Raw genomic sequence first — 19254 nt, forward strand, 5'->3', positions numbered from 1 at the left:
TAAGTCCACTTGAAATCAAAAGGTCCATTTACCATCACAATTGAAAACACAGATATTTTTTCTCTCTGCTGATTGTTTCATGGAAAGAATAAATTATCGATCCAGAGGATTCAAATTGCTGTAAACTGCCTGCGGTACATACTGCATTTATAACTTAATTATTTGTCTAGTTTTTTCTTTTTTTTGTTTCAATGTTTTGTCTTGTGCTGTGTCAGGGCTCCATTTAAACTAGCTCTGCTAAATTGGATGCCCCTGGATAAATATTGAATTAAATAAATAAATAAACCTACCTTGATGCTGCGCTGCCAATGTCTTCAAAAACGTCTCTGACTGCTCACTGGTAATTCCTGTTTCACAACTTTCAACTAGTTTGCAATAATCTCCAATTTCAGCTGTGGAAAAAAAAATTCATTACTCCTAAGTCCACTCTCAAGAGCTGCGTTGACCATCAAGATTGCAAAGACACAATTTTGTCTCTGTTAAATATTTCATGGCCAAAATCATAGCCTGTAAACCTAACTCCCAACTTGGGTTGAAGGCCCCAGCCTGCGCTCGGCTTGCTGATCTTGCTCTTCTTGTATGCACCACTTTGGGAGCCTGTTCAGGCTACCAAAATAATAATTATTGATCCAGAGGTTTTAATTCTATAAGTCTACCTCAATGATCAGCTGTCAATGTCTTTAATTTACCAGATGCTTATAACCCACAAATGTTTACTATGATATGAGGAGTGAAATAAAAATGGCACGGCCTGTAGTAAAAATATTGTGATTGTTTTAACTCTTTTATTTCCCAGCTTTTAAGTAAGGTCTCCTTTTCATCTAATTTTTTTTTTGGAGCACAATCTCTGCTGAATGTTTCATGCATCCTATCTAACACAAAAAAGAGCAGTCTGGTGATTCATCTGATTTCCAAACACTGAAAAGTGGGAAGAAAAAACAAGGCACATGCAGCTGATTATTTTTTTTTTTCCAACTTTCCCCTTATGAATTATCCATGGATTTGAGATTGAAGAACATTTTCAGAATCATTTATCCAGGGGTTTCATAGTAAACCTACCTTGATGATCAACTGTCAATGTCTTCAATAAAACCTCTGACTGCAGACTGGTGTTAATTCCTGTTTCACCAGTTTCCACTTGTTTGGGGTCATCTCCAGTTTCAGCTGGGGAAAATAAAAATTTCATTACTTCTAAGTCCACTTTCAAGAGCTCTATTGGCCATTAAAATTGAAAACAGATCCTATTTTTCTCTAAGCAGAAACTCTGCCGATTGTTTCACGTACATTGTTTCATTGATCCAGGTTTAAAATTTCTGTGAACTTACCTTGATGTTCAGCTGTCAATGTCAACAGAGTCCCAAGCTGCTTGCTGGTGTCCACTTGTTTACAGTCATGTCTAATTTTATCTGCTGAGAAACATTTTCATTACTTCTAAGTCCTTTTTCAAGAGCTCTGTTGACCATCACAATTGAAAACATTTTCAGTGCTGAATGTTTCATAGCCAAAATCATTGATTCAGGTTTCAAATTTCTGTCAACCTATCATGATGCTCAGCTGTCGATGTCTTCAAAAAAGTGTCCAAATGCTCACTGGTGTTTCCTGTTTCACCACTTTTTTTTTGGTTTGTGGTTGTCTCCAATTTGATCTGAGGAAAAAATTTTCGTTATATACTCTTATAAGTCCCACTTTCAAGAGCAAAAGTCCTGACAGTTGTGAAAGGAAACTTCAAGGACAGGTGTACATGCCCTTGAGGATGGTGGAACCACATGCACACATACCAGACAAGTGCTTAAGTATCCATGGCAATCCAGTGCAGGGCAAAAAACTTCCGCCCATCCGCCCACCCGAGACGAGTACTCTCGTATCTCGGACGAGTGGATTTCCAAAAGCACTTGTCCTACAGTACGAGTAGAGTTTGCCTAAAAAAAAGATGTTCTTTTCTACTGAGGTCTCAGTTTCCAAGTATTTTGGACTTAAATGTAAACTAGCCTGAGTTTTGCAAAGTTTGGTTTCTTTTCTTGTCTTGAAGCCCTGCTACTTTCTGGGCGGCCCTTTGGTTACAGAAACCACTGACCAGCATTGTTTTGAGTTTAACTTCACCTAAACTACATTTGTCCGCATATTTTGATCATGAGACAAGAAATATTAATTTGTACCTTTTATCTCTGTGATCCTATTGTCCTCTTTCTTCCACTCCTTTAATAACTCTTGGTAGTGCTCCTCAATGTCAGGATCCATGTCTTCAGTCTTGAGCTGATCAATAGTGGCTCCATAATTCGACTTTCCGCCTCCAAGTTCTACCAGTACATTACTGATTTCCACCCAATAGGAGCTAAACATTTGATCATCTACAAAAGCCTGGTTGCCACGACTGTACACCTCGTTTCTGTAACACAGTACCCTTGCTATGTTTGCTTCAATGCTGTTATCTTCAGCAGGTGGAAGACTATTCCAGCCGCAGGTGGGAGGACTCAAGCCACATGTGTTCTTCAACAGCAATACCAAGAGTGTGATGTCAAAATTTGCTGATGATAGAGATGAAGAGAGAGTGGGGTACAGCTTCCTCCATTGTGTTAGATTTAGAATGCGTTTTTTTCGAAGAGAGCGTAGTGTAGGATGCACTGGAGGATGTATCAAAACTCCATGTAGACCTGCTTGGGGGTGAATTCTGTCAAATGCGTCCCTCAAGGCCAGGGTCCCCACATCCACCAGAAGACGGCATAGGCGGGCATAATTAGTTGTCCCCTTGGTGGATGCAAGTGGTGGTGAAGCAGAAGCCATGAAATGATGACTAGATCAGCAAACCTATGAAAATTGAAAATATATGCTCTGGTTAACTAACAACCATTTTGAAAAAACCATAGTGGGCTCTTGTTTCTACTAAACTGTGATTATAGTGTCAAGAATTTAGACATCAGAATCCCTCTATTTTACCGAGAACTGCTCGAATGTTTTCAAGAACTGCGTAGCAGCTATGAAGATCCATTGAAACGCGAATTTATTTTGTGGAACAACAAGGAGATTAATATTGAAAACAAATCGGTCTTTTGGAAGGCCTGGTGGGATACAGAATGTTCTTTTTATACAAGACTTACTGAACAATCAAGGTTATCTTTCACCAGAAGAATTCAATGAGAAATATAACATCAAGGTTAACTTTCTGCAGTATTACCAAATTACTTTGGCCATTCCCGTCTATCTCAAAAGCTAGGCATCAGTTCATACAGATCTTGGGTATCGGAACTCAGTTTGTGAAAACCTCAATTTCCAACTATCTAATGATGTTACTCTAAACTTAAAGAAAATGTTCTGCAAGCAGTTTTACAAACATTTTGTAGAGAAGATTAATACAGAAGCAACTGGGATTAAATCATGGCGGAAACACTCTCCTGAAGTTTCTGACAATTGGGTACACTGCATCTAAAACAGCTATAAAATCAATCGAGATAATAAGCTAAGACAATTTTATTTCAAATTGCTGCACAGGATACTAGTCACTAATAAGGAACTCAAATACTTTGGGATAACTGATTGTGTGAAGTGTGTTATGTGAGGCGAGAACCACTCTATTGAACATGCATTCCTTGAATGTCAATCCTTCCAAAAATTATGTGATGAATCCCTTCTGAATCAATGGTTTAATAACTTACACCAAACTAATGTCAGTCTTACCCCGCTACAGGTTTTTCTCAATTTACCAACCCCAACCACCTGCAGCCTTTCTAATAAACAAACAAAGGATTTGCGTCTTCTTCTGTTATATGCAAAGCAGTACCATTATGCGTGCAAAACAATGCAAAGAAAGTAGACACCTCTGAATTTATATCCAAACCCATAATTCAGTTTAAAATAGACAAATAGCTTGACGTGAATACGTCACCCCCCCCCCCCCTAGCTTTTACACATGTAGGCATGGCAAGAAAGGATCATTATCTGATATCTATGTTGTAACGCTTTTTCTACGTGCATGTGCAGTGCAATAGCTTAATTTGTAACTTATGTTATAACATGTTCAGTTTGTTCAATAAATTAACTACTTACTATCAAAAAAAAAATAAAATAAAATAAAAAATATGCTTTGGTTAATATTAGGGAAGAAGCCAATTTTAGTCTGAATTATTACTTTTATTAGCCACTGCCCCAGGCAGCAAAGGTAATTAACTCCTAGTAAAGAAAGTGTCTCAACTTTGAATCCCTTAATTTGTAACCAGAAATGAGAATAATCACACTAAAAAAATACACAATTTAAGTCAGTCTGTTCAATCTACCCATGAAGTCTTGGTTCACAACAGCTTGCCTAGCTAATTATGTGGCACTAACTTTTTTGTTAATTTCACCCAAAAATGAGATGTATAGGAGTAGTTACCATATTAAATAATAATTAATAGACACATGACTGTTGTATTTTAGTATAAATCTACTAGCATTCTATCACCAATGCATTTCTCTAATTGGCTACACTACTTACTATCTTTTCTGTTGTAGATAGCAGACTGAGTAGCGTGTGGCATGACCTGTATCATCATTCAATAAAAACATGAACCTGTCTTGTGTTTAAGTTTTAAACGACTAGCAGATTTTTACTAAAACAATTAGATTATTCGCTCTCAATTTCTATGAGTGATAGTTGATGACTATCATGCAATAGAAATTTCAAATTCATAAATTATCTTATCATTTGTTAAATATTACATAAACACATGGTCTGAGATTATAATTTAGAGATCATTGGAACACATACACCATGGTCTTCACTAATGTCTTTATAGACATAGAGTTCCCTTGAAATTACTCGTACAACAAAAAGCAATAATTAGATAAGTACTTCCAAAATGTCTGAAATAATCTATCCATGATCTAACAAGTTATGGGGTGAAAATGGAAGCAAGCAGAAAATAAAAATCAAATTTAAAAATTCTGCTCATTGTCGTTATGATTATGTCATAGCACCCTCACTTCCTTTTAATGATTAAGTTCACTAGCAAAGACTGTCAACAAATTTGTGATTACCTACGTCTAAGGAGGACAAAAGTGAGATGGTAGATCCACAGAATGAACAGCCACTGGAACAACAATGAGGAAAAAGACTGATTTGAGACTCAGTTTGGCCAGAATTGATGTTCATTAATAAAAAATGGAATGAAGTTAAGCCTAGAAATGAACAAATCAACTTATTTTTGTTAGGTACCATGGGGCATTTGAACGGCTTGTTTGTCCTGGTCGTGAGAAGCCTGCAAGCAAGCTTAAGCTTAAGCTCTCTATTAGAGTCAGCCGTGAAAGTATTATAGTGTAAGCAGCAAGCAAAGTGATCGGCAAGAGAATTGGGGCTTCTTGTGGCTCACCTGATAGACAGCTTGCTCGCAGGCTAGGCCATGAGACATTTGCCGGTTTGTTTTCAAAACAATCCTAATACACAGGATCAGAACAGATGGGCACTGCTGGAATGAACTGTTTCGTTATCTCTTCAATTTAGGAGTTCTGCTTTGTATATCATAATTTTTAAATTAGCATGCAGCTTCGGTTGAAAGAAAACAATTTGCTCACGTACAAAAACGATATTCTCCAAAAACATAAAGGCTTTTTGCGGTTTTCTCACAGTGATTAAAATTTAACTATAAAGCCTAAAAAATACACGTAACATGCTCACTAGTTAATTAAGTGACTGGTTGTCAGTCATGACTCTTTGTTTTTTTTTTATTTTTTTTATTTTAACTTCTTTTATTGTCGAAGTTTGCCTTAAGAGAAAAAAAAACTCATTGAGAGGGCTCACTTCGAAATAACATTGAATTGAAAATTTACATTAAATAATAATTAGTCAGAGTGGCAGCAAAACAAACAAAAAGCAGCATTAAGCAATGCTAACAGGTGGAAAATACACATCTAGGTACTTTTATAAAATCTCTTCGATTCAGATATGAGATATAAAAGACTGGACATGATTCTTTGTTCAGGCTTAGCCTTCTTTTTGACTTCTGATGTCTTCAACAGCTAAAGGCTGTTTCCAAACACCAAAGCCATTTTTTGGAACATTTTTCAGGGCGATTTATGCTTGAAACTCCTGAACTAAAAAGCAAATATTGCAAGGAGCATTAAAAATATTATTTTGATGTAGGAAGAAAATGAAAGCATCCGAACTAGTAATCAGAAGGTCTTAGTTTCTACTCCTGATAGGAGCACTCGGATTTTTTTCCGAGTATGCCTGTGTCATTTACTGATTGATACACGATTCTCATTTATTCACCAGGCTTAACATATTCCATCACATACATTTCATTGCACATGTGCCACATATTGCCATTCCAATCCTAGCAGTATGCAGGATGTTTGTCCCATAAACCTAGTTTAATGGCCTTAGCTCTCACATGTCTCCTGTAGCTCAGTGGTAGAGCATCCGAACTTGTAATGGGCTGGTCTTTAAGGTTCGACTCCTGATAGGAGCAGTCAGATTTTTTTTTCTCCGAGTATGCCTGTGTCATAAATACTGATTAATACATGATTCTCAGATCAGTGTAGTTTACAATCATCGAACCAGGACAAGACTTAAGGCTTATACTTAAACTCAATGATCTAATCGTATTTCAGATACTCTCTTTTATTTATCAGTGGTCACACAAACTGTTGCCGCCCTGTTTCAGTGAATATTTTAAATTTACGTTTCCTGTTCATTCCCATTCAACGAGGCAATTATGTAACAGAAATCTTTATGTAGCCTCGGTTAATACCACCCAAAATGACTTATGCTCCCTAAAATTCACTGGTCCTCGCCTTTGGAATTCCTTGCCTACATGTATAACCAATACAAGTTCTCTTAGAATATTTTGTAAAACCCCTAAGACCTCTATACTTAATTATTATTTTAATTAATTACCTACTTTGCCGCATGAAGAAATACTTTTTTATAAAAAAAAATATATTCTTAATTTTATCTGTAATTGTATCTTGTTTCTGGGGTCGTCCACTAGATTAGCCCTGCTATTTGGATGATCCCAACTCGCTCTCTATTTTGTTGTTATAATTTTACTTTCCTTAGTTGAACTCTGTTTTAGTTGCCTATGTAAATTCAACCTATGTCATGTAAAACTGAGCTGAGCGAAATAAATCATCTTGTCTTGTCTTGTCTTACACGCACTGAAAATCACCCGAAGTGAGCTCAGGTGGGGTCTGCGAAATCTGCGAGCCAGCGAGCCATGCGAGTCACGCGAGTCATGCGAGCCATGCGAGCCACAGTGCAAATGTTAAGAATTTTTATTTGTTTTTTTCGTTTTTGTTATAATTTTGGAGAGAATTTTGCCTATTCAAAATCGCCCAAGATGCGCAAAAAAATAAAAACAATACGCAAAAATTTATTAAGGTTCAAGACTTCAGGGAAAAAAAATCCGAGAAAAACATACGGCTGCACCGCTACTCGAATAGGTATCTATTGACGCATGTCATTCATTGATATCCACGTGGAACTTCATTCAAGAAAAAAACAAAAAACAAAAAAACAAAAGAAAAGAACAGCACTTCGACTCCGTGTGTTGGCGTCAAGAATGGTGAGTAAATCGCGCCATTTTAACAGGTTTGGTCTTTAGTGGAGAATCAGAGTTATCAGAACTCTGTCGGTTGGCTGACTGCTGCATGTGGTTGTCCTTTCCCTTAGACAAGTCTTTCTTCAAAACTCGCCACTAGAGTGGCAGAGGCTGGTTTCGAGATAGCATTCGACCCACCAGCTGACGACAAATGCTTCTGTTACGCTGCTTCTTTTCAAATTGAATTTAGTGCAACAATATTGACTTCGCTCATCTTTGAGTACTCATTTATCATACCTTACAAGATTGGAATGACACCGACAATCAGTCCTGACGTGTCAATTACAGTCAACCCAGGTCACGCGTGAACAGTATTTCCAAGAATGAAATGAACATTCGAATTTCCCTTTGTAATGTCCGACGCGTGAATGGAATGTTGGACATTTCTCTGGAAATCGTTCCGAAAAAGACGCATTAACTGAAAAAAAAAAGAATCAAAATACTTGGGAAACAATTGTTATTCTTGAAATATTCAATTTTGCAGTGTAAAGAAAAATTCATAGCTTTATACCGTCAATAAGCTAGGGAAATTTATACGGTGAAATCTCGTTGGCGATTTTCAAAACTGACATGTAAATTTCAAACCTTCGTTCAAATTTTAAAAATATCGTTCACGCGTGACCTGGGTTGACTGTAACAAACAACTGAAATATGATGGTTTGCGTTGTCCCACTGTAAGAATTAAATATTGCGATGTTATTCATCTTGTTCCGATGCTCTTGTTCTTGTTCTTATGTGAATGTAAATACAACAAATAAAAATTCTTAACATTTATACTGTGGCTCGCATGACTCGCGTGACTCACATGGCTCGCACGGCTCGCATGGCTCGCACGGCTCGCATGGCTCGCACGGCTCGCATGGCTCGCATGGCTCACACCTTGGCTCGCATGGCTCGCTGACTCGCAGATTTTTATCACTCGCTCAGGTGGCTTACCGTTGTTCTTAAAATAAGCACAAAATAATTGCGTCCAAAGAAGCGACTACGCAGAACTGCCTACCCCCAAAACATGCAGATCTGAGACTGATTTTGAAAAAAAGCCCACAAAAACCTGGAGATTGGGATCTCAAACCTGGAGATTTTCAAAATATGCGTTAAATGGAATGAAAATTGTATATATTTTTTGTTGTTTCAGGTATTACTTACCTTATTTGTGCTCCCTTTTCTTCGAAGTAGAAGGCTGAGGTCCTGAAGTCTTCGAGTCAGTTTCTGTTTACCTCTTTACCTCTCAGCGCGAGCGGTATTTATTGAAAACAAAGCACTCGAAAGCGAAAACGAAGCACCCTAGGTCGAAAACGAGGCACTCTAGGTCGAAACTGAAGCACCCTAAAATTCGAAAACGAAACACTCTTGGTCGTAAACAAAGCACCCTAAAACTCGAAAACGAAACACTCGTGGTCGAAAACAAAGCACTCAGGTCGAAAACGAAACACTCAGTTTTTAAGGCCGACTTAGGGCTGTGTTTTGTTTTATTCAGGGTCGAAATTTAGTCACGAATCAAGCGCAATAACGGATAGAATGCTGCGCAAAACTATTCAACTGCGAGTTGTTGAAAATGAATTTCCGCATCACTGACTGAATTAAAAGTAAACACTTAAAAGTGGCATTTCCTGTTTTCCACGTGAATAAAGCATGTCAAGCTTTACCTTTTGTTGATATTTTTCTTCTGTAAAAGTATATTTTAGTTCTTTAAGAACAATCTATCTATCTAATCGGCTCATCTAATCACCATAAATTTGGTTTTTCGCCTATGTTGAAGTGATTCAGACAGTTCAGAGTGATTCTAATTGATTAAAAATAGGGTGCTTTGTTTTCGACCTAGATTGCTTCGTTTTCGACCTAAGTGTTTCGTTTTGGGCTTTGGGTGCTTCGTGCTTCGGTCTTTGTTTTCGAGTGCTTCGTTTTCGATACCACCAAAGGCGAGCCGCCATTTTGAGTTCACTGTTCACAAATGTTTCATGGGAATGAGGTCGGAATTGTACCCAGCTTTCCCTCAAACATTTGGCGAGATTTCCTGATTATGACTGAGGGGTATAGAATGGTCAATCCGAGACTTTGCGAGACTGCGAGACCCAAACCTTAATATCGATCCGAGCCCGAGACTCAAAAAATCCTCTTAGCAGAGCAGAAAATATTTCGAGTTTATGGTACGTAACACGACAAAAAACTCCAACGGAAGCCACAACGGAAGCCAGCTAACGTACGAAAAATTGCTTCGGGTCACGTTATAAATATATTTAAGCTATGTAACTCGCCTGTTGTTACTTATTAGCTTTATTATGCAGGAACACAAATATAATAAATTAATAATTTAACATAATAATTCAACATAAGCTTCACGTGGCGTAACAGAACTTCACGCCAGGAAATCGAGCTCGGTTAGAAATAACTTCGTTGGTTGAAATGTAGCTTTTATAGTTTACTGTTTGTGAGATCGCTTGGTTTTTTTTAAATATAACGCACTGTGAGTTTTTGACATGGGAGAAGAGTCGGAGAAGGAAGAAAAGACTGGGAAAGTTTTCCGAAAGCGGCGAAAGCGAAAATGTAAGTTCAATGGTGTTTGTTTTAGCTTGTGTCTGTTAGCTAAGTAGCAGTGAGACCCAAAATTACAAAAATCCGAGACTTCGAGACAGTTCAACGTGTAGCGAGCCCGAGATTCCGAGACTCTTGTTTAGAATCCCGAGATTTCGAGACTGGGCGGTTATTTTCCGAGAAACATAATTTTCGATAGGACCATTCTATACCCCTAGCTTGAGATTTGGAGGCCAAATCGTGAGACCGTGAGTTGATACCATATGCCGTAAGTCTTACGGTCAAATCATGAGAGTTGGCAGGACCGGATACCTTCAAGAGTCGATTTTTTCCCCCAAAAAAATGTAAGGCCAAATTAAACATTACTAGTCTCGCTTCATTTTCCTTCAATTTCTACTTAAAGTTTTCGCGTCCATTTAGCAAGGCCTTTTGTCTGTCTTTAATTTTTGTCTTCCACAACAATATTGACAATATTGTCTTCTGTCGTCTGAGTCAGATATGTATCTGCCCCTGTCAAACCGTTTTTCACAAAGAAATTCCCGGTATGATCTCGAGTACGGTAACGCAATATTTCAATTGCGAAGGGAGGATAGCTTTAAAAATCTGCGAAGCGTACAATGGAAATAAATCAGGCGCAACATCACGCGTAAATGCCATGATAGGCATCTTGTTAGACTTGAGCTTAAGCCGAGGCTCTCAAATTATCTAAAATACATTAGTTACACTAGCAGCTAGATGCGACAGGAAATATTACAAATTGACATGTCTGCACTTTATGCAATTGACATGTCTGCACTTTATGCAAATATTGATCTTGATTCATGATCTGTGCAAAAGAAAATGAAATTCCACAAATATTTTGTTTTCTGAAGCATCAAAAAAAACCACTACATGCCTTTTTTAATTAATAAGACTGCTTTCTCGATTCATCGCAAAACATTCCCCAGATTTTCACAAACAAATTAAACTAAAGGGGAAGTATCATGGTGTTTTTGACCTCTTTTGTTAAAAATGGTGAAATAAGACCTTCAATTTGCTACAAAATAATTCTAGAACAACGAGAGGAGAGAAATCAACTCAATTCCTGACAGGAACAACTCGTACTCTGTTCTAGCGCATTTTGGAAACAAAAATACGAAAACTTGAAAAACACTAGCCTAACTTTTTTCAAGTTTCAATCCATACCAGCCTACTCTGTCTCTAGCCGGAGCACTAATCGACAGTTTTATTGCACTGGGGTGATAATTTATAACAAAACTAGACAATTATTTTGTTGTTTCTGTTGTCAGACAGACATTTTTGAGTTTTGAAATGAGATCAAATTTTCGTGATACTTCCCCTTAAGCTTGAATAGAAGCAACAATCACCGCTCTTAAGAAATTCAAATATCACAAAAAATCTATGCTCGTGCATAGATTGAAGTGGCTCAATATAATCTTGATTCTTGCACTTCCCACCTAGTCTATCTGTTCCTGTTCCCGCGTACTTTATATTTGTGACATAATCCCATTCACTCAGTCGCTATTTTTGACAGCCAATTAAATTACTAGCTGCACGTGTGCCCGACGAATCGACCAATGAGCTTTCCTGTTGGGTGACACGTCATCTGCGGCAAAGAAAGACAAATAACGGGTACGCTTACCGGGCTTGTTCTTTGAATAAGAGTGAATAAAAAAGCACAAAATAATTGGATCCTGACGGGGAAGAGACTAAAACATTTTACGGAGCAGCTGCTAGAGTTTTCCAACGCCGCTTCTCCCAAACGCCAAGCGCCGATGGTAGTATCGAAAACGAAGACCGAAGCACGAAGCACCCAAGGTCGAAAACGAAGCACTCTATAAGTCGAAAACGAGGCACCCTTAAACTCGAAAACGAAACACTCTAGGTCGAAAACGAAGCACCCTAAAACTCGAAAACGAAACACTCGTGGTCGAAAACAAAGCTCTTAGATCGAAAACGAAACACTCAGTTTTTAAGGCCGACTTAAGGTTTTGTTTTGTTTTATTTAGGGTCGAAATTTAGTCACGAATCAAGCGCGATGACGGATAGAGTGCTGCGCAAAACTATTCAACTGCGAGTTGTTGAAAATGAATTTCCGCAGCACTCCACTGAATTAAAAGTAAATAAATCGTGATAGACTGTTTATTAAAATACACTTCCCAGTTTGAAGACTGAATTGCGTGTACAAATAATTAAATTGTATGAAACTGAAAACATAATATATACAAATAAGTAAAAGAAATATAGAAAAAATTTCGTTTCTACTACAAATGACCAATTGAAAACGCCACACCTGTTTTCCACGTGCACGTGAATAAAACATGTCAATCTTTACCTTATGTTGATATTTTTCTTCTGCAAAAGCTTTTCAGTTCTTTTAGAACAATCTTTCTATCTAGTTAACATAAATGTGGTTTTTCGCCTCTGTTGACTCTGTTGAAGTGATTGTAATTGATTAAAAAATGGGCCCTTCGTTTCTGACCTAGACTGCTTCGTTTTCGACCTTGGGTGCTTCGTTTTCGAGTTTTGGGGTGCTTTGTGCTTCGGTCTTGGTGTTCGAGTGGAAAGCAGCGCGAAATTTAAGTGCCCTTGTAGGTCACACTGATCATGTAAAAGTTGCTTATTAGTAATAAAGATCTAAATATCTACTAGCTATTTGTGCAATTTTTCAATGATTTTGAAAGCCCTTTTGGAAGACAACCGATCACATTTAAGACTTTTAGACAAAAACCCTGGTGGCCTATACTAGTCCAACATTCGACCATAGTTGCACAAACAGATTGGCATGCCTTCACTTCCTGAGATGTTGATCATTTTAAAGTGCGAAAGAAATTCTACAAATATTTTGTTTTCCAAACCATTGCGGAGCTAATTGCTTTTTAATAAAATTGCTTCAGTTTCAATTCAGGGTGAACAGAACATTATTAACAAAATCAAATTAAAGTCATCGTGGCAGAGGCTTGATTTTTAGCATTAATTAGAATCCCTCAGAAATGTCTGAAATAATCCATCTAAGAAGTTATGGGATTAAAATGGAAGCAGAAAATACAAATCAAACTTACAAATTTCACTCATTGTTGTCAGTATCGTTCATTAGTTTCACCCTCTCTCTCATTTTCTAGACGAGATTCCTATCAGTTGTGATGGCCTACAAGGGACACGCTGCAAACATAAAAGAAATCACGCAAATAAAAAAGAAAACACGCAAACAAAAATGAAACCACGCAAACCACGCAAATAAAAAAGAAAACACGCAAATAAAAATGAAACCATGCAAATCACGCAAATAAAAATGAAACCACGCAAATATAAAAGAAAACACGCAGACAAAAATGAAACCACGCAAATAAAATGAAACCACGCCAATGAAAAAAGAACCATGAAAGTAAAGACATGGAGACAAAAAGAAACCACAAAAATTGAAAAGAAACCACGCGACAAAAAAAGAAATCATGCAAATAAAATAAAGGAACCCACCAAGAGTCATTCTAGTTCCCAGAGCCCTAGCGGATTTTTTAGTAGGCCGTCTAGAGTTCCGCTTTGTACAAATATATCCGATAATTTTCGAAACGAGCCTGCGGATTGGGTTGAAAGAAATTGATTTGCTCACTAAAACGATACTCACTAAAAATAACAGAACTCCCGAGAGCAAAAAGGTTTTTTTTTGTTTTATTATAGGAATTTATAATTTAACATAGATATAATTTCATATATTGCCTGAGTTATTAGTAACAGTAAGGGGGGTCTCCTCGATAAGCCTACAAAGGCTTCTGCTAGACTTCCTGCTCAATACTGTCACTACAGTGATTAATAAAATATTGTAAGAGTTGTTGATCTTGGGCAAATAAATAAATAAATAAATAAATAAATAAATATTGTGGTTTCTTAAAGTGATAACAATTTTTATGTAACATGCTCACTAATTAATTAAGTGACTGGTTGTTAGTAACGACTCTTTGTTCAGGCTTCCCTTCTGAACTCTGATGTCCTCTACAGCTGAAGGCACGGTTTCCAGCAACAAAGTGCTTTTTAAAACGTTTTTCAGGGTGATTTAACCTTGAAACTCAAACTGAAAAGTAAACATTGAAAGGAGCATTTCAATATTTGGTGTAGGAAGACCCGACAGACAAACCCAAATCAGGGAAGTTTACTGCAGTCATGTATAACGAGCCCGATCAGGCTAATATACCCCCTGAAAATCGCGTGAAGTGAAGTCAGATGGCTTACCGTTGTTCTTGGAGTAAGCACAAAATAATTTCATCCAAGGAAGCGATTACAATATCTTACCAAGCTATTGCGCGCAAGGTTTACGAGGGCTGCCGCAAAACTAGTGGGCGTCGTTTCTGAAAGGGTCTTTGCAATCGAACATCACGTAACTGACCTTAAACTGCCCTAACCCCTACATTTTTTTTTTTTGCATTATGACAAAATATGAACGACTTGGAGATGCTCAATACAAAAATTAAGAAAATTCTTAAAATCCTCACGTTGCTATCGATGTTCTCGTTCACTACCGCGCTGTGAGAGATCTGGGTCCTAACAAATTGACGTCCGCCGGAGAACCGGGTTGTTTCTTCATTGGTCGTGACCATTTTCCACATTTCTCCTGCTTACTTATTACGAGTGAGAAATGTCATGAGTAGTCCAAATTCTGAGTGTTCAATCGATTCTGATGCCTTAGATTATATTCCTGACTACGACATTGAGACCAAAGGTAAAGTGGAGTCGCTTGAGAGACGACTGAACGGCACTGAATGAGTGGATTCTTCTGGGTAGTTTGCCCTCGTGTCAGACATCACAAGATCAAAGAAAAATTCCCCTCGCGTGGGGTGAAACTGTTATAACTTTCCCCATATCTTGAGCATATACAGTGATGGTTAAGTTCCTTGTCAATGGATACCCTGATATAAAGCGTATTTCTTTAGTACATGTATATCGGTTACAATTTAATACGTTCATCGGAAGTCCGCTGCTGTCTGTTTATAGCTAGCCAGCTGTCGATGCAATAGAGCAGTATTACTTTACGCAAAGTGCAATAGATGAGTCCTTTTAAAGCGTATATTCGAAACTTATATTTATTCAAATGTACATTCGAGACTTTAATTCAATATACATTCTACACTAAAGTTCAATGAGTTAGAAAGAAAGCGGCAGGAGAATTAGACTAGCTAGGAACAATCCCACTTGATACCCAAGTCTCAAGATTGGAATTTTTTTTAAAAAACCACCCTTCATGCCAATATTTTTAGCAGTTTTTCACAACACGATTTTAGAACGCATTTAGACAGGGGTAGTCCCCGTCTGGAGTAGAGTGGGGGAAGTTATCGCGCCCCACCTTGTCCTCCCATGACAATCGGGCTTCTGAAGCCCAGGTGATGTAACGACACCAAGCCTTAAACTTGTGGCTGATCGACGATGACCTATTCTCACTAGAAACGCTTGTGGGAGTTCCACGTTGTTTGTATTCTAACTCTTACATGAGTAAAAGTTGATGACAATTCTGGTTACGGTTACATTACATCTTGCTGTGATTCACAACCGTATTTCGGTATTGAGTGCTGGCTGGTTGGAGGCTGGAAGAATTCTCCTTTTGTAAACCAAACTGTTGGACTGGGCTCAACTATTCAGTTTTTTTTCATGAATTTAATGATCCCATATTCTCTCTTAAACGGGGAGCTGTTTTCTTCGGAAGTTTTTTGGTCACGGCCAATGTTACGGAGACATAATTTCAGCAAAGTTCTTGTGGACTTCCATTATTTTCTGTGCATCTCCAAAATCGCGTTCTCGTCCCTCTAACCTAGATCAAAATTTGGGAATGATTGCGGATTATATAGCACAGTCTTTTTGCATACCCGAGAACAAGAAGATATTACACTATAAGTACGAGGTCAAATACCAGGAGTAACTGATGGGGCTGTTCGACGAAAAACCCGCTCTGCAGGCTGGAATAGAGCTAGCTGGGAGCTGAAAATATTAGAGGGTTAACTGGCTGGAACGTTCCTACATATCTAGTTTGCTGAGAATTTTTATTTAAACACTGGTTCTAGCTGGGTAAAAAAATGTCTCGTTTGCTTTTCCTGCCTGCCAGAACCCTTGTCAATTAAGCTCGTAAAATGAAGTATTTGACTTTTCGCCGGGCTGTAACACTGTCTCCCATGGGCTATACGGGGACGTGCCGCTGGATAGGGTATAGTTTTTGGCCCCTCTGCCCTGAACAAGGTACATAATTTCAAGCGAGTCTGTCCTGGACCCGTCCTAGAAAGGGTATGATTGCAAGTAGACTGTTCGCAGTCCACTATTTTTCCGTGGAACGCTTCGGTCGAACTCCCGCCATCAGTTTGTAAAGGCAAACGCAACCTGGGGAGAGTGTCTAAACTACCAAGGGGGGCCCTAGTCAGGGTACGTTGAGTGGTGGAGGGGGATCGATGTCTACGATGTCTTTGGGCGACTTGCCAGCCTTAATATCAAAATGGCTGAAAAAGAGAGAAAAATACAGCCGACAGCGGTACCTCTGGGCACTTTGCCGGAGCGTTGAACCAAGACAATGCACCACGAGATTTCGGCCCGCGGTTCGCTTATGCCAGCTGGAGATGGTTCCGCGTTGCTTTCCGATACCTTGTCCCCGACAAGACATGTTTGCCATGTTCGCCGATGACACAAAAATATCTAAACACATTTAAGTCTCAGGAAGATGCTTCGTACCTACAACTGACTTGCTTGCTGGCTAGTTAACAGACATCACACTTTTACAGCTGGCTGGGCTGGGATTTTCAGTTAGGGCAATCAAAAAAGGTCAAGCTTTCCTCCAGGACTACCTTAAAAGTCTTGCTCGCTGGCACAGCTAGCCTGCGAGCAAGCTCTCTTAGGGGGGAGGGGGGGGGGGGGCGGGAGGGGGATAGAGGAGATCCCTCTAAGTTTGTTCTTAAAATCCTTTTCCTAGTGCCAAAAGTTTCCAATTCATGAAGTTTTCAGAAGCGATGTTTTATGAAAATTATTTGACATCGGATTTCCATACAAACACTGTTATTTCAAGCCTGTTTGCCTACCCGTCAAAATGGCGTCGAAAACCGTGATAAGGCCTATTTGAAAGTGGGGAAGCAAACTCAGTGTACCCAAATGCAGAGAAAAACCCCTGGAGCAACGATGAGAACCAACAAAAAACTCGAATCTGGGCCACATTGGTGGGAGGTGAGTGCTTACACCACTGTGCCATCCCTGCCCCCCTCCCTCCCTGCTGAAGGGTTTCCTGCAATTTTGTAGTCATTTCTCAGATGTTGGTTTTGCCGGGAGACAGTGGTAGTACATAGCACTTCAGCTTGTACCCAACTTCATGATGACAATCGTCTAGATGTGAGGTCTCGTCCCAGAGCCCAAACGGAATCGGAAGTGAAATAATTACTCATCTCTTACACTCTTACACTTCGTATCAGTTGTCAATGGGACAAGCCGCTGACCAAACCTGAACACGCCACCCTTGTTTCTTGTGGTCGTTTCTTGTCGTTCCTTGTAAGTGTCTCTTTCAAGATGACGAAACTGACTGAGTGGATTATATTCGTTGGGATTGCCTTCTCGATCTGGATTACACTTCTAGCAGATATCCTTCCTGTTAAAATATCTTACAAGGCAAAGGAGATCATATGGCCGGTAAGAATCGTAGATCGGAAGTTCAAGAGAATCTCCCACATTTGAGCTGGCATGCGGGCTCGGCAATCAAAGATATAAACTTAAATGCAGTAATTATTCTCCCCTAAAGCATTTCATTTCCTTTTACAGATGCCCGTTTATGCGCTGATCATATTTGGAGTGAGTAAATACAATCTTCAATTTGTCTTTCTTGAAAACTGTAGCTACAAGGGGCTACATACAAAAAGATCACAGCAAAGAGAACTGTTTGCAGATAATAATTTTATAATTTCTTTGCAGTGTTATTCCTTAGCAACAATAGGATACCGTGTAGCAACTTTCAATGACTGTGTAGAAGCTTCCGAGTCGTTAAAACAGGTGAGAAGCTTAAATCTCTCTGCGTTTTAGACTCAGTGTGCAGTATCCCTTTCTAGAATTCTTTCAAGGTTGTTGGTGTAACCAGGGAAACACCTTCGTTGAACTGTGTTCATGACACTCAAATAAAGTTAGTTACTTACTCACTCACTCTCTTTGTAGGAGATAAAAGATGCAAGAGAAGACTTGACAAGAAAAGGATTCAAATTTGACTGACATTCAGTTTAATATCTCATTATGAAGCTGAAGAATTAGAATTATTATCCACTTCTTGGTGCTGGTTTTCACTTGTGAAACAAACATTAGCCATTACTCATTTGGCATTTTTGTCAGAACAGATCAACACTGGTCTGACTCACTTAATATGTGGCTTGTGTTTACATGTATGCCTATTTCACAAATGAAAACCAGGCTAAGGCTCAAGGCTTAGTTATTGACAGTAGTCAGTTTTAACACACATGCCCTCTCTACCCCGCCCTGTCTGACAGCATTTTGTCCCCTCCCCCCCCCCAAGAATTGATTATGATGTCAGTCAAGACTGTTTAGAAATGTTGTAAGATAAAGACAGTGTAACCGAAAATTGAAAACATACTGTAAGTACGAAACCATGAAAGGACATTTTCAATGGCAAAGAAATTATAATTTCAATAGGGATGATGAATTGAATTAAAAAATATTACATTTTGTTAAGATTACATGGTTATTTGACTATGGAAAGTGAGCGTGTCCATTGTGCAACTGCAACTGCACTTCCCATACAATACAAAATAATAGCAGAATTTCTTTAATATATGTATCATGACAAAACCAGATGCTTGGTGAACAAGAGAACTAATATTTCTTGCAATAATTTGTCATTATATAAGAGCAAAAGCAAACGATAACATTCGACGTTTCGGAGTGATCATGACTCCATTTTCAAGGGAACTATGTTACAGATCATGCAAATTACATTTTAAAGCGCGATCTGTTACAGTACATACATGTAGTTCCCTTGAAAATGGAGTCTTGACGACTCCAAAACGTCACATCTTATCGTTTGTTTTTGCTGTTATATGCTTCAGCAAATCTCTTAATGCGAATTATCATTATGTAGTGTTTAAAAAAACGAGGTGCAGCCAAGTGGTTTTAGACCCAATAAAACAGGTGCTGT

General features: G+C 38.5%; 2 protein-coding genes across 2 annotated transcripts in view; one reads left to right on the plus strand and one right to left on the minus strand.

Moving 5' to 3' along the window:
• LOC146459084 (uncharacterized) overlaps positions 1 to 9623 on the minus strand; it is a 275459-nt gene extending 265836 nt beyond the window's left edge. The window contains exons 1-5 of the mRNA XM_085089729.1: positions 8718 to 9623; positions 2157 to 2805; positions 1326 to 1409; positions 1060 to 1164; positions 291 to 392 (exon numbers count right to left, since the gene is read on the minus strand). Coding sequence (XP_084945855.1) covers positions 291 to 392; positions 1060 to 1164; positions 1326 to 1409; positions 2157 to 2781 — 916 coding nt within the window. The 5' untranslated portion in view covers positions 2782 to 2805; positions 8718 to 9623. The remainder of the gene's footprint in view (positions 1 to 290; positions 393 to 1059; positions 1165 to 1325; positions 1410 to 2156; positions 2806 to 8717) is intronic.
• A 7469-nt stretch (positions 9624 to 17092) lies between these two features.
• LOC146459097 (dolichol-phosphate mannosyltransferase subunit 3-like) lies at positions 17093 to 18793 on the plus strand. Its single transcript, XM_085090028.1, has 4 exons — positions 17093 to 17747; positions 17877 to 17906; positions 18027 to 18104; positions 18264 to 18793. Exons 1-4 carry the CDS (start codon positions 17628 to 17630, stop codon positions 18315 to 18317), a joined length of 282 nt encoding a protein of 93 aa, XP_084946154.1. The 5' UTR covers positions 17093 to 17627; the 3' UTR covers positions 18318 to 18793.
• Positions 18794 to 19254: the final 461 nt, after the last annotated feature.

This window comes from Pavona decussata, unplaced genomic scaffold (assembly GCF_977016875.1).
Source record: "Pavona decussata unplaced genomic scaffold, jaPavDecu1.1 SCAFFOLD_223, whole genome shotgun sequence".
Lineage (NCBI taxonomy): Eukaryota > Metazoa > Cnidaria > Anthozoa > Scleractinia > Agariciidae > Pavona > Pavona decussata.

What these genes read in the sequence shown, in the direction of transcription:
- LOC146459097 (XM_085090028.1), top strand. Translation starts at nt 17,628, where the DNA reads ATGACGAAACTGACTGAGTGGATTATATTCGTTGGGATTGCCTTCTCG. An exon ending in ATGCGCTGATCATATTTGGA is followed by an intron (nt 17,907 to 18,026) that starts GTGAGTAAATAC and finishes ATTTCTTTGCAG; the next exon opens with TGTTATTCCTTAGCAACAAT. An exon ending in CTTCCGAGTCGTTAAAACAG is followed by an intron (nt 18,105 to 18,263) that starts GTGAGAAGCTTA and finishes CTCTCTTTGTAG; the next exon opens with GAGATAAAAGATGCAAGAGA.